The sequence below is a fragment of the Xiphophorus couchianus genome, chromosome 5 (genome assembly GCF_001444195.1).
Source record: "Xiphophorus couchianus chromosome 5, X_couchianus-1.0, whole genome shotgun sequence".
In the NCBI taxonomy this organism is placed as follows: domain Eukaryota; kingdom Metazoa; phylum Chordata; class Actinopteri; order Cyprinodontiformes; family Poeciliidae; genus Xiphophorus; species Xiphophorus couchianus.
Genome location: NC_040232.1, coordinates 2,267,248 through 2,281,405, shown reverse-complemented (window position 1 = coordinate 2,281,405; position 14,158 = coordinate 2,267,248). Strand labels below are relative to the sequence as shown.

The window sequence follows — 14,158 nt, the reverse complement described above, 5'->3', positions numbered from 1 at the left end:
ATTGTTAAAATTGTTAACTCTACACATATTTGTAAAGTGTCCCAATTTTATTGTATGAATGTATTCAATGACATCCCAGTTAAAAGTTAATCAATACAAATATATTTTTGAAAAATCATGCTGTAATGTGTTCTAATACACATAAAAACAAATATCACTGATCGCTATTAATATGCATACATGAAGCTGGCTAAGCAGATGCAAGAAAAAGGAAGAGAGCAGAGAACTGGGGCAGGAGGAAATCACTTTGACTAATTACCCTCCTAAAACGAGTTAGTGTGTGTCCCAGTAAGAGAGCAGAGGCAGAGAACAGGAGCCGGAGGAGGTGAAGCGGCTACTGGTGGGGCGGAGGGGCCGCCGCCGCTACAGCCTCTGAAAGGTCTCTCAATCAACAAATGTGGCAGCTCTGCCAAAAAGAGGGCAGGCAAAGTGAAAGAGAAGCAGTTTTAGGGTGGAGAGGATCCATGCAACACAGCAGAGCTTGAGTTGGTGGGAGTGGTGGACGATGAGGGAATGAATTATCCATTTCTTCCTTTTTCCCAAGGAAATAAACACAGTCATATACAACAGTAGTTATACAACATAATGATGGTGAGCACCGCGACTCAAACATTAGTTCTGCTAACATTAAAGCGCTATTGACTCTTTGCAAATATGTCTCCTAATCATTAGTTACCATGGAGAAAACGCCTCACCTGATGTAGCCAAGCATGTATGAAAACACCTTTTAGACTTTTGTGTGCTTCTAAGTTTTCTCTGGTGAAAGACAAAACACGGTTTATGACACAACGGTTTAAATCCTGTGGAAAGAATTAAGGCAAATCAATGAAGGAGTCAGGAGGCAGAAGGCATGGCTCAGTTATTGGCTATTTATGAAAACCGAACCGCAGATAGATGAGCTTCTTCAACAGACGCATCAGCTCAACTTGAACCAGTAGAAACTGGAGATACTGGCAAAAACAACTGGAGAAAACAATCAGTGTCTCTCTGTTCAGTCCACTCATCCCTCACTGCTGACGTCCGTCATCAACATGATTAGATGCATACATTTTCTGTATTGCAACATTTGATTGCATCACTGATATGAATGAGTGTTTCTCTTCTTACTTTATAAAAACTGTTTGCTGTAAATTCAGAGTGCTGCTAATTAACGGCTTTTTCCTTCCTCATCAAAAGATTTACGATAGTTTGGTTTTCATCCTGTCTGTTTGTGCAGCCAACACTGCAACACACCACGGCCATTCACAGTGAAGTCAACTAAACAAATGAAGTGATTTACAGGAGTCTTTGCAGGTTGTTTGGATGCTTCCTGAAGAGCAGGATGTCGTGCAGAGGGTCAATACCATCGCGGTATTCAGCAGAAGCCAATGCTAAATTGCTAAATCGATCAATTCAATCATGATTTTCCCCAGGTGTCAGTGACACAGCATGTCCTGTCGCTCTCCCATCTGCCCACCTGCATGGTTTCCCTTCAGGAAATGATTCTTTGGAACAAACTTGTACTCATGTTTCCAGAGGATTTATTTCATTTCCAAAAGCGTCTCTGTGATACGGCATCATCTACTGAGGACATCAACACTGATAACAGCAAACTATAACAAATATTGATCAAGAGTTTACATTTCTGGAACAAGGCCTGACCTCAATAATATAAAATAAATATATATTTGTGAATAATGTTTTAATGCTTCAGTAGGAAACACAGGAACCAGTTATTAGAAACTATACCAATCCTACACAGTCAAATGACTTTTAGTGGATTAGAGAAAACTTTCAAACTTGTTGCTGTTGCTTGTAAAAAAAACGGTTTCATTATCGGCCAACCTTCAATTTTAATGTCTAACTGGATCTGAACTGGACTCGTCTGTACCTGCGTTGATCTGGCAGCGTTTTGCAGAATCGGTTCTACTTCCAATTCAGTTCAAGTTTATTTATAAAGATAAATAAACCCAATCAGAGGCAGATTTAAAGTCAGTTCCATCCAATTCAAGTTGATCTCTTTTATCAAACAATGCAGTCAAGTTCAATTTATTATTCAAATTGGCTAAAATGTTTTCTATCATAGGAAACCCAGCAGACTGACAGAACCACACATGAAAGCTTTCTGCCTCTGTCTCTGTTTCTCTCTCACCAACTCTGCTATTTTGTACGAAAAGGAAGTAGATATGGAATATCAGGGCTTTACATTTCATGTGTTTTCAGCCACAGCTGCTGAGAGTTCATTGGTTTTTCACAGAAAGCCTGGAATGGCCCTTTAACTGCAGCTGCTCTTGTTCTGCAGCTCAGCCACATATTTTAACAGCCACCTTCTGACTAAAGCTTTGCTGCTGAACACATATTTACTTTCATATTTCACCTTCAAGCTGATTAATAACCTCAGTATCTCTGTGGAAGATCTTCTTCTGTCATGCTTCTTTACAACAGGATTTACAGGCTGGAGCTGCTGCAGCTCCATTTTCTGGATCTCTGCTTCACATAAGACACATTTAACCTCAAGTCACCGACTCTCACCTTAAAGTGGATCTTTAAATCTGTTTTCTCCCACAAAACGCTGCGCTTACAGTGATTTCATGGGTTTGATCCTTCATATAAGCTGTCTAAATTTAATGTTTCAGAATATTTTTGTTTGGTATTTCTTTAACAAAATATAACTCAGAATGTTCACATAGTTAATGAGGACACCTTGGGTAAAGAAACAGATTTACTAAGGAAAATAATATGATTGAGGAACAAGATTAGAGCCAAGAAAAAAAATTAAATCTTTCAGAATTTTGCTTAAAGTTAGAAAACAGTTAAAACTTTTTTTCAATGTCCCGAATCCTCTGGAACTATTCTGCAAAGAATCATGGGATATTTTATTTTATTTTCATATACAGATCCAAAAGTCCTGCAGCTATAATTGCAAAGAAAAATTATTGTACAAGTTATTGATGAAGGGGAGATGAATACAAATATATGCCGCACTTTTAAGAATTTTAACTGTGGGTAAAACCAGGTATAATTTAAAGGCCACTTTGTGTTGATTCATTACATGAAACCCAATGAAACAAACTAAAGTTTGTGGTTGGAACGCAAGAAAATATGAAAAGTTCAGAGCATTGTTTCTCAGATAATAATTCCTCAAATAAAAACTTTAAAAAGCATATCTGGAGCTTTTTGGTTACAAACGTTTTGTTTGTTTTTTCTGTTAGGCTGCAGATTAAATTTCACAGAAGAGAAACATTCAGATTAATGAATAATATCCCTTCAGCTTATGGAAGTTTCTGATATGGTTACTTCTGTTTCAGTGACATAATTAGTAAATTCAGTTTAGCTGCAGTGTTTCATCCTCCTGCAGCGACTGTAAGACTTTTTCTTTCATCAGAGCTCCACCTGTTCTCCAGCTGAACTGTCACCGGCCTCCTGTGGAGCTTTAGTCCTCCAGCTAAGAGTCACTTGGATCCTGATGTGGTTTTACTTCGCTGAATGTCGAGGTTCTACCTCTTTAAAAGAAACTGCAGTCATGTCCTCTCCCTCACCTTTTGGTCGTGGCTGTATGCCAGAATCCAGTCCTCCTGTTCAGGGTGAAACAGGAGGCTCAGGATGTAGAAGTTGAGTCGGTACTTCTGGTATGTGGCTCCTTCATCAGAGCTGATCAGAAGGCTGCTCTCTATCTCCGGATCCGTCAGCAGCATGATCTTCAAAAGAAGCACAAGATGATGAGAATACAAAGCATTTGGTTATGCAAAAGCATGATGTCAGAAAGTATAGGACAGTCAAACATTTGGACGCGTTAAATTTGTTCCTGGGGATGACACAACCTGAGCGCAGACAGACACATCCTACTTAGAACTGATCATTAATAATTCAACCAGAGACTGTTTATGGGCGGTCCACTCCAAATGTAACTCGCCCTGCGGTTTAAAAGGAATCAATTGTTATTCTACTTTATCAATGTATCAATTTAAAAGAACTGGAGTGTACTGTTATATCTAAAAAAAAAACCTGACTCAATCTAAGATTACGACCTGAAATTCTTTCTTCTCCAAATGTGGCTCAAAATCTAGAAAAGAAAACAAACAACTGCAACATGGCATCAACAGACTGGAATGAGTTTTCCACAAAACACGTCAGTGTTAGAAAGTTTTCAGCCCCCATGGGCGGCTCATGTTCTGTTCAGTGTGAGCGAGTCACACTGAAAGATTAAAATCCATAACCAACATATTCTATTCTGGAAAACACTCCAGCTGTAATCCTCGTTAACGGCCACACACACCGACTCTCAGTCCAATACTGTAATGTTTAGCCGCCAGCTCATAATAGACAAACTGCAAGGTCAGCACATTGTATTGCTGCACTCATTCCATGATGTAATTTCCATTGGGGATTGGTGTGTGTGGGCTTGTGTGTGTGTGTGTGTGTGTGTGTGTGTGAGGTGGGGGGTTCAGTTCTGCTTCTGTCCCACATCAATATGAAGAAAAGACGATGTGAAAACGCTGATACACTCAGCTTTATTGCCTTCATTGCTCAAAGCAAAACGCGTGCGGAGCAGCAGGAAGTGCTGCTGGGAATCAACTGAAAGTTTTAACGCGACTTTTGTTTCTGGCTCTGGGGAAGCCATTTTACCCACAGGTGAAACGCCTGACAAAACGCCAGAGTCCAAAGAAACCTGTTTTTAACTCATACTAATGTTTGAGCACCACGTCTGTATTTCCCAGGGAATTCACAGATCATTCGTCTACATCAGGGGTGTCCAAACTTTTTGCAAAGAGGGCCAGATTTGATCAAGTGAAGATGCCCGGGGGCCAATAGTTTGTTCTGACATTTTTTAACTACAAAAGTTTCATGCAAATACACACTGTTATAAAACTGTTTTCATTGTCACAATTATCTTTATTTTTCAAATGACAAAAAACAACAAATATAAGCCACTCAGGCAAATGAGAACAACTCTAAAAACCCAAATTCTGCCTTTCTTTCATATCTGGAGAGTCAGATAACATTGAACAAACTGTATGAAATACCTTAAATTTACATGAGTTTAAAAATATCTTTGCCTCAAGAACATTTTAAACAGGAGTTATAAGTAATGCAAAATTGTCTGTTATTATTAAATCTTAAAACGAGTGAATTTTGCTCGTCATTTACAATATCTTTCAGAAAGTAATAGTTTGTATCACATCTACAGGTTCATAACCAAATCTTACTCAAGAGTTTCATAAAAATAAGTGCCATAAATCCAGGTGCATAAATGTTCTTTTGGCTCTTCACTGCTGATAGTGACAGACGTTACCGTTCAAAATACTCAGTTTCATGTCCTCAACTCTCAGTGCCACACTGTTACTGCCAGGCAAACATTTTTCTCAAATTCTTGCTTCTTCTCAGGGCAAAATGTTCTCCACCATTTTCATAACACAGTTTTGATAAATGTATCTTCAGTAAAAGGTTTGCCATGTTTAGCTATTAACATTAACATCGTAGCTTGCTTTGGTGGTATTTTCTTTTGACTCACAGGCCCGCGTGAAGAATCGCTGTTGTGATGCCAGTGCAGCTTGGAGCTGCTTCACTTTTTCAGCACGGTCACTTCCTGTTAGCTTGTTGTATGTGTTAGCATGTTTAGTCTGATAGTGTCTCTTTACGTTGAAATCCTTAAACAAGGCAACCGTCTCACAAATTAGACAAGCACAATTGCCTTGATTTTCAGTGAAGAAGTATTGTAATTCCCATCTCTCTTGAAAGCGGCGGCCTTCACTGTAAACTTTCCTCGTTTTCTTTGCAGTGGCCGTGGCAGAAATGAGTGGAGAGCGGTTCGCTGCACGGAGGCAGAGACTGATAGTATTAAAGTGGTGCTGCCACCATTTGGTGAAAGGAGGAATTACAGTTTCAAGTTTTATGATTTATTTATTCTGTTTGACAGTGCAGGCGGGCCATAAATAATACATTATAAAACCGAAGCTGCGGGCCGTATGAAATCTGACCGCGGGCCGTGATTGGCCCCCGGGCCGGACTTTGGACATGCCTGGTCTACATGGTACCAGGTCAGAACCCACTGAGATCCAAAACATCAACCTCGCTTACATCGTAAAAACAGAGTAATAAATGAGTGTAATTGGGAAGTAAAGGGTGTTTCCATTTGCTGCTACCATCAGCAACAGAAATCAGTGGACTGTGGAAGTTAAGCTTATGGATCTTATTTGGGAAGTTTTAAAAGCAGAACCAGTCCAGAAACCTTCAGTTCACCCTGAGGAAGACCTGAGGAAGAAACGAGGAAGACCTGCAGCCTGATTAAAGCTCCTGAGCTGAGGGACTCTCAGTCCTGCACCCATTGCCTCAGTGACCCAGTCCTCAGTGACCCAGTCCTCAGTGACCCAGTCCTCAGTGACCCAGTCCTCAGTGACCTAGTCCTCAGTGACCCAGTCCTCAGTGACCCAGTCCTCAGTGACCTAGTCCTCAGTGACCTAGCCCTCAGTGACCCAGTCCTCAGTGACCCAGTCCTCAGTGAACCAGTCCTCAGTGACCCATTGCCTCAGTGACCCATTGCCTCAGTGACCCAGTCCTCAGTGACCCAGTCCTCAGTGACCCAGTCCTCAGCGACCCAGTCCTCAGTGACCTGTTGCCTCAGTGACCTGTTGCCTCAGTGTCAGGCCATATGGATGTAAATCCACAAATCCAAGCTTAAATCTCTGGCTGGACTTGAAAGGAGTTTTCTGAGAAATGGTTTTAGGTTTTAGAGAAACTGATGTTTTTTACCTGATTGAAATTACTAAAAAAAAAATGATGAAACATTTTACTCTCTAGAAACATCAGCTGCCTGATACAGGTGGAGGTATTTTTAATGTCTTCACATTTTAACACTTTACATCAAACTTGGTGTAGGAAAACAATAAAAAGTTTTTCTTTTAGTGTGCAAATAAAACTCTGAAAAGTGTGGCATAAACGTTTTAGCCTTTATGTGGGGTTGAAAACTAACGGTGCAAATTGGTCTTTTATGTAACTGTCTAATACATAAACCCATATAATACGGTTGAAGGTGTTTTGGTTTATATACATCAGTGATTCTTGAGAAGTTGGACAAAATGGGTTTAAATTTCCCCAAAAATTTTTAATGATTTCTCAAGCTTATGTATACAAATATGACAAATAATGTTTTGGAAATGAAGGTGAACTGAAGGTGGTGACAAAGTGAGTAAAAAGAAAAACTTGATACATGTGAAGTAATGCCATTTATGTAAAATGAATTAAAATGAATTAATTACACATTTAAGTGAGATTTGTCAACATTATCACTGAAAGAGTCACAATGTCAGTTAAAAACTCTGATGGATTTGACAAAATGACAAACTACCTCCATTTATATGATGTTATTCTGAAGGAGGCCATATTGTAGCTCATCAGGTCCAGGAAATCTTTACAGTTTACAGAAATTAAACATTTATTTCACAAAATGTCATCAAAGTTTTGTAAATTGTCAGTTATGGTGTTGACACATCATGGTTGTGATGAACAAGTTAGGAATTAAACAGAAGAAAAAACTAAAGTATAACATAAGCTAACTAGCCTAGCCTAGCCCTGTTAGCCTAGCAAGAGAAAGGAAGACGTCATGGGGTCCTCAGAGGTTCTGATGCCCCCCAATAATGCCTGAGTATGAACATATATTAAAAAATTATTTTTAATTCAAGTCATTGATGCTTTTATAATTATTCATTTGAATACTTATACTTAATTTTCATAATATATTATCTTAGTATTCCTTTAATTGTTTTAAACTATTATAATGTATTGAGTTCTGCTCCAGGACAAGGGATTTTACAGACACCATCCACCTACTACAATGTTTAAAATAAAAAATATTCGGCAAACATTGTTGTGCTCACATGGCCCAGGTTAGTTTAGTCAGATTTTTGAAAAAATATATTTTGTGTATATTTTATTAAAATGTTGTGCTTTATCCATAGGACCTGTTTTGTCTCTCTTCTCAAGAATCAATATATGCCAGGTATATTAATTATGCACTGGCTTCTGTTCAGATAAAATCCCAGTACAATACATGAAAGTTTATTTTTCAAGAGACAAAGTGTGAAGAATTTCTATAAAAGTGGATATTATTAAAGGAAACCTAATTTAAATAAATGTAGTAATTTGCGTATTTCAGATTTATGCTGAAAGCAGAAAACGTACAAACTGAAAGTCTTTGTGTGGTTTTATTAAACTTCCCCACAGTTGAGAAAGTGTTTCATTTTGTCAATAACTGTCCATTATGAGAGCTGGAGCCCCAGCGACTGCATCTCCGCCAACAACTCGATGGAAGTTGTGCAAGTAAAGATCCTGCTTCGCGCACCAGGACTCACATTTGGTTTCAAAATGGCTCTTAGCAGGACGGAGTCTGCGTGGCCATTCTGTCGTCAGACAGCAGAGAGAATCTGAGCGCACGCTGCTCTCTCCGTCGATATCCTTCTCTGCGTGCCGCCGTCTGGCGTGAACGTTTCTGATCCCTCATGCTGCCGAGTCATTTGTCAGGACTCGTTTCTGTTAGAGCTGCCACGGTGGGCAGAACCGCCGGCACCAGTTCATCAATCAGAGACGGCGGTTTTAATGCCACATGCGTGCGGAACATGTCGAACAGCCCAATCCAAAGTGTTTGTCTCACTCAGAGCTGCAGCCCAGCAGCAGACCGCTTTCTACCCGGCCGCTGTTTCTGGTAAAGTCTAGATTACGCTAACTATGCTGGCATCCTCACCAACATCTGCATTCATCAGAAGGAAGAAAACAGTTCATTCTGCAAAAATATGTAAATGGATTTTAAAAAATGAGGTGCATCGCTGTATTTTTGAAACAGGATCAGGATTCCATATTATTCTTTTGCGAACATAACCGATGCAGGCCGCTGCAGGACACGAGCCAGAATCATATAAAGAAACATATTCAGCTCCATAAAACAACAATAGTGGGAGAAGATGGAGGATTTGCCTCGTTGTGAATGTTTTACACAATGCAAAAGCCTAAAATAAAACCGGGATGTTTATGTTTAAAGGAGTATGCAGCATGGAAATCCAAATTAAATTTAGAATTCAAGCTTTTCCTGCCAATAACCAGCAACATCCTGACCTGCAGCCATCTGCTGCTCATATGCATTTCAGGGACAATCATTCTCCTTCTTACTCATTTTAACAAGTAACTCCAGCTGATCAATACTTTTAATAAAGCAATGGCTAATATGACTCGGCCTATAAAAGGCAGCCTCTGTTATTGGCCTTTCGCAGCTGATTGGTTTGGTTTCACAGGAGCGGAGGTACTGGACGGTTTTACTCCATCTCCAGCTGAAAACAACCCTGTCGCTGTTACTGGACACTGGCTTCATCAAACTGGAGGTACTGGTTTCTCATAGTAGATCCAGACGTGAAGCAGAAAAAAGGCTGAATTTTAAGTTTATTTCCTCAGCTCAGCTCGGGTGTTAAATTAATTATTATGTGGTGAGAGAAAAAAACAAGAACCAAAAAGATTATCAAAGGAGTAAATAAAGTCAAAATAACCTGTTTCATTATTAATAATTCCTAGATCTTAAAAGAGAAACAAATTTTCACTTCTAAATCTTAGAAATATTCTAACACCATGGTTAAACCAAACAAAAAAAAAACTGGAAGGACTCGGTATTTCATGATTCTTATCTAAAAAAAGAAAATGATCCACACAGTTAGAGATTTATATTTATGGTGATTTACAGGTTACAAGAAGTATTATGAGTTTTCAAGTCAGTGCCATTTAATAGCATAATGAAGTAACTGTTACCTTCAATTTAAAACTGCTGTGTATTATACAACAAAACTTTTCATATAACTTTTAAATTGGCCTCTGTCTCTTTAAGAAGATGCTACTCTGCCTGACATATGATGAGCTCAGCAGACTCACTTCCACCAGGTGCTTCCTGGTTGCTGTTTTAACAGCAGAGGACTAGTTATAACTAGTTATCCCCCTGCCTGACTGCATTACCAGCCATGTAAGGCTGTCGTCCTTCCAGTGAGTTCTGGCTTCGTCCTGGTCGGCATTAATGGGCCTAGAAATGATTATCCTGGTTATGTTATGACCAAAGGTCATTGTTAGAACATCAAAGACTAAGGGTCAAAGTTTTATGACCTAGAGGGACACGAGAACTGAAGTTCATGACCCAGAGAATCTCGGGAACTGGAAATGCAGGATGACACCATTGTTTAAGAAGAGACTCTGTGTTGACAGCTGTGTTTTCTGTTTTCCGCACCTTCTATGCAAATGATTTGTAACTTAAACCACGCCTCAATGTAATAAATATGCAATTGCAAAGGAGCACGTTAGAACTGGTCCGGAGACAGAGATAAGGAGTTGAACCTGGGCAGAGTTCTCCGTTCAATTGTAAGAAATTTAACCGTCTCTCTGTGTTCTCATTTTTGTCCAGCAAGAATGTCAGGTTATAGACCTAACAGTCATCCTTTTGACAGGAAACTGAGAACATTGTCTTTTGACCCAGTTCAGAACGTCGATCTTTAGTACAGATCTGTAACATCTCGTCCTGCCAAGAGAAACCTTTTATCCAGGCTTCGGTTTAACTCCAACAGAAACATGGCGTCCTTTTCACCGGCTGTCCTTGGCCCAGAGTTTCTGTCCTCAATATTTCACCTATTCCGGTTCCTCAGAAAACAAGTGAGGAAGTCTGTCACTGACAGGAAGTAGACAACCAAACACTCTCTAAAATCACCTCTACTTTCCGTATTACTCCTCTGTGTGAGTGGATTGAATTCTGGGTTATTTTGTGCTAATGCCCCAGCAAGCCACAGAGGCAATAGTGGATTATTCCCTGTATCAGCAGGCTGAGGGGAAAAGCTAAAGTTAGCTCCAGGTTGTGCTTAAGTCAGAGGAACCGAGTCTCATAATTGAAGCCAAAGGGCAGAGAAAGGGGAGCAGCTCCAGCCAGGAGGGAGTAAAGTATTCACAAGGGGTTGATAAATGTCAGCGGTAAACATGCTGAAAGGGCTAAAGGTCTCAAAGCCTCCTGTTGTCAATCCCAACCCCCTTTAGTCGCTAATGTAAGGCAGGAACACGGAGAAAAACCGGAAGGTTCAGTTCATCCATGGACAAATACTGTTCCTGTGGAATCTGGACATAAAGACCCAGTCCACTGTTTTCATCTTTATTCACATTTTAACACAAACTTCACTGCATTCATCATCATTCTGAGCGACACAGAAAGGAAGTGGAGCTGCGAGTCATCAGTTTTAACGCTGCGTCTCTTCCACTTTTCCACATAAAGTCATTGTTGTGAATTGCAAAAGATTCTCAGTTTTGCTGCAGATGGTCCATCCTCTCCAGGTCCAGATGATGGACTGACCAGAGCTCTGGGATGTTGTTGTAAAACCCAACCCTGCTTTAGAACCGTCCGCCTGTCCGGTCTGCTGGTTCAGTCATGATGATGGTTCTCTAGTGAGCCAGAAACAGAACAGCTGCATTAGCTGCTCCTGAAGGTCAAATTACACACAGATTAGCTCTGAGTAACTCCTGAGCACAGTTTCAGGATTTTATTTCGGGGTGTCACAGTAAAGTGGCTAAATTAAAACACATTCTGAACGTTACCTCGTGTGAAAACTGCATCTGGTCTGAAGCTGTTTTTACTCTGACCGAAGCTGATTGGATCAAAATGGTCAAATAAAAACATTTTTCTACCAGTGGATTTGTCTCAACCATCACAGCGGCGACCCATTAGCACGGCGCTGAATGAGACAATGAGCAGTACCTGAGTTAATGCTGACACAGAAGAGGCCACTGAAAGCACTGAGGAGTTAACAGCCCTGCAGTCCGACATGCGCCGGTGTGTATCCATGTGGAACTGAGTTAACTCTGCAGAGCGTCTGCACTGACGGCAAATCAAATCACTCACTGCTTTTATCAATGAATATTCATGACAAACCCTCCATCAAACCCCATCCAGCCCAGTGTCTCTCAGCGCAGGACATGAAGGAGTTGATATAATTATTACCTCTCCTCTTCCTCGGCATCGACCAGGTGCTTTCAGCTGTTTGATCCGACTTATTAAACGCAACTCCTGTCTCTTGATCTGAGGCATTTAAGCCTGCTGCTAATTGAACGCTGCCTGACATTTGAGCTCACCCAGGCCCTGCCAGACCTGACAAACATGTCAGCTTCCATCTTTCAGTATAATTGGGTTTCCATCTCGGCTCGGCCAGCCGGTCCTGGTGGCGGCGCTGAGGCCGGAAGGCCGGCGAGGCGTGAATGGAAACCCAGAGATACAGGTTCATTACGTACGGATGATCCCAGACAACACAAGCTACAGGAAGTCTCCTTCTCTAGACATCTGATCTAACGTGACTTGAACCAGAGAAATAATGACTCCTTCCAGCTGCAGTCATCAATTAATAACATAACATTTACCCTCTGGTGAATATTTACCATAGAACTGGTGTTTCAGGTCTTTCTAAAAGCCAGGCCTTTGTCACAAATGTCATATATGTATCAATATTTACAGTCCAAAAACTAATAAGGTAATTTAAAAGAGGCTTAGAATATCATAAAAAGGGTTATGGTGTATGGCTCACAAAAACACAAAATTCTGTTTACAGAAAGAAACCTTTACTATTTTGATCATTTTGTTTTAATTTCCAACCAGAATCTTGTTGCTTTACGACCACAGTTTGGGTCCTGACTCCTTATCTGCTTGTTTAGGTCTTCTCTTAGAACGGCCCAGTCAAAGTCCAGACCTCCATCCAATTCAGAATGTGTTGTAAGACCAAAAAGATTTTTATTCAATTTGAGTAATCTTAAATAATAGTCAACAAATTCTGTTTCTAAATGTGACAAGAGGAATTTCATGAATTATGTTGAAGAAAATCTGCAAACATGTTATAAATGCTGGGATGTTGCAACCAAAAGCAGCTTAGACTCTTACAGTTAGCTTACAGGGCTAACTGAGGTGTTGATGATCAGAAACAACAGATACCAAATCATGCAAAACATTTTAGTCACTGAATTTTCTTTGGCTTTCAGCTTCATATATTTTAGCTAGCCATCTGTTGAACCACATTAACCAGGATTTAGCTAATCAATCTTTTTTAACAAACAAATTCCAGATAGTGAGGGTGTTTTATCTGAAGTACTTTAATCTTCCACTACTGCTGTGTCTTTTCACCATCTTTATTCATTTTGTTCACTGAGTGCTGGAGTCAGAATAAGAAGCGCTTCATGGCGTTTGCTGATGACTCTGTAATTGAGTCTCTGGATCCAGAACCAGGATCAGTGGAAGAGTTTTATCTCCTGGTGGGAACGCTCATTTCTAACATCAACGTCTCAAAACCAAATGGAAAGGCTTCTTTCCATTTCAGAAAGAAGCCTCCACCTTGTTCTGCCGTTTTTATCCATGGGCAAGTTGTTGAAGTTGTACATCACAAATAACTTGGTCCAATTATTATGTTGGACTTCCCCTTTACTAATGGGCTGATCTCCCAGCATCTCCCAGCATGCCTAGCATCAGATATCATCATTGCTGACATCACAAAAGTTATATAAATGGCAGGGATAACGACAAAACCCTGGGGATAAAACCCAAACACTTTCTTCTCACCCGCTGGATGGAGAAAATGACTTTTTATAACGTCCAAATCTGAGACATTCCCTTTTGTCTTTACAATTAAAACTTACATTGGCTGCCGATAAATAAATACACTATTAAATCATTTTAACTTTAATCAACTGTAGTGTTATAATTTAATCTCAGAAAGGAAAACATTTTATCGTCTGCAAAGCGAAACAAGGTCCAGGTAGATTGGAACATTTTGTCGCTTTAGGAGGAAAACAGAAATCTGTTCAACTTTAACTTCCTGACTGGACAATAAAAAAGTCAGAATCATAAAAGACCTTCTTCTTCTTCTTCTTCTCTCTCTTCCATCCCAGCCTGCCGCTCGTCCTCAGCCACGCCAGCTCCGGGGCGTTTTGCTGCTCCGCTCGGTGTAGCCGTTTGGAGATTCTTGCCTCGGGCCCGACAGATGTTACGTTCCCTCGCAGACCCACCGACACACCACCTCACAACAAAACCATCGTCTGTTAGCTTCTCCTCAGCAGAGCATGGCTGATCCGCTGTGATTCTTCCAGCATGTGGCCTGGAAAAGCCGGCAGATAGCAGACGCTTCTCCTCCCTTCTGCA

General features: G+C 40.4%; 1 protein-coding gene across 6 annotated transcripts in view; it reads right to left on the bottom strand.

Annotated features, from left to right (window-relative positions):
• sorcs1 (sortilin-related VPS10 domain containing receptor 1) overlaps positions 1 to 14,158 on the bottom strand; it is a 153,166-nt gene that overhangs the window by 46,070 nt on the left and 92,938 nt on the right. For all 6 annotated transcript variants that reach the window (XR_003595551.1, XR_003595549.1, XM_028018022.1 and 3 more), the window contains exon 4: positions 3,519 to 3,677. Coding sequence is in view for 4 of the 6 variants with exons in the window: in XM_028018022.1 (XP_027873823.1) it covers positions 3,519 to 3,677 (159 nt within the window). In the remaining 2 variants the exon portion in view is untranslated. The remainder of the gene's footprint in view (positions 1 to 3,518; positions 3,678 to 14,158) is intronic.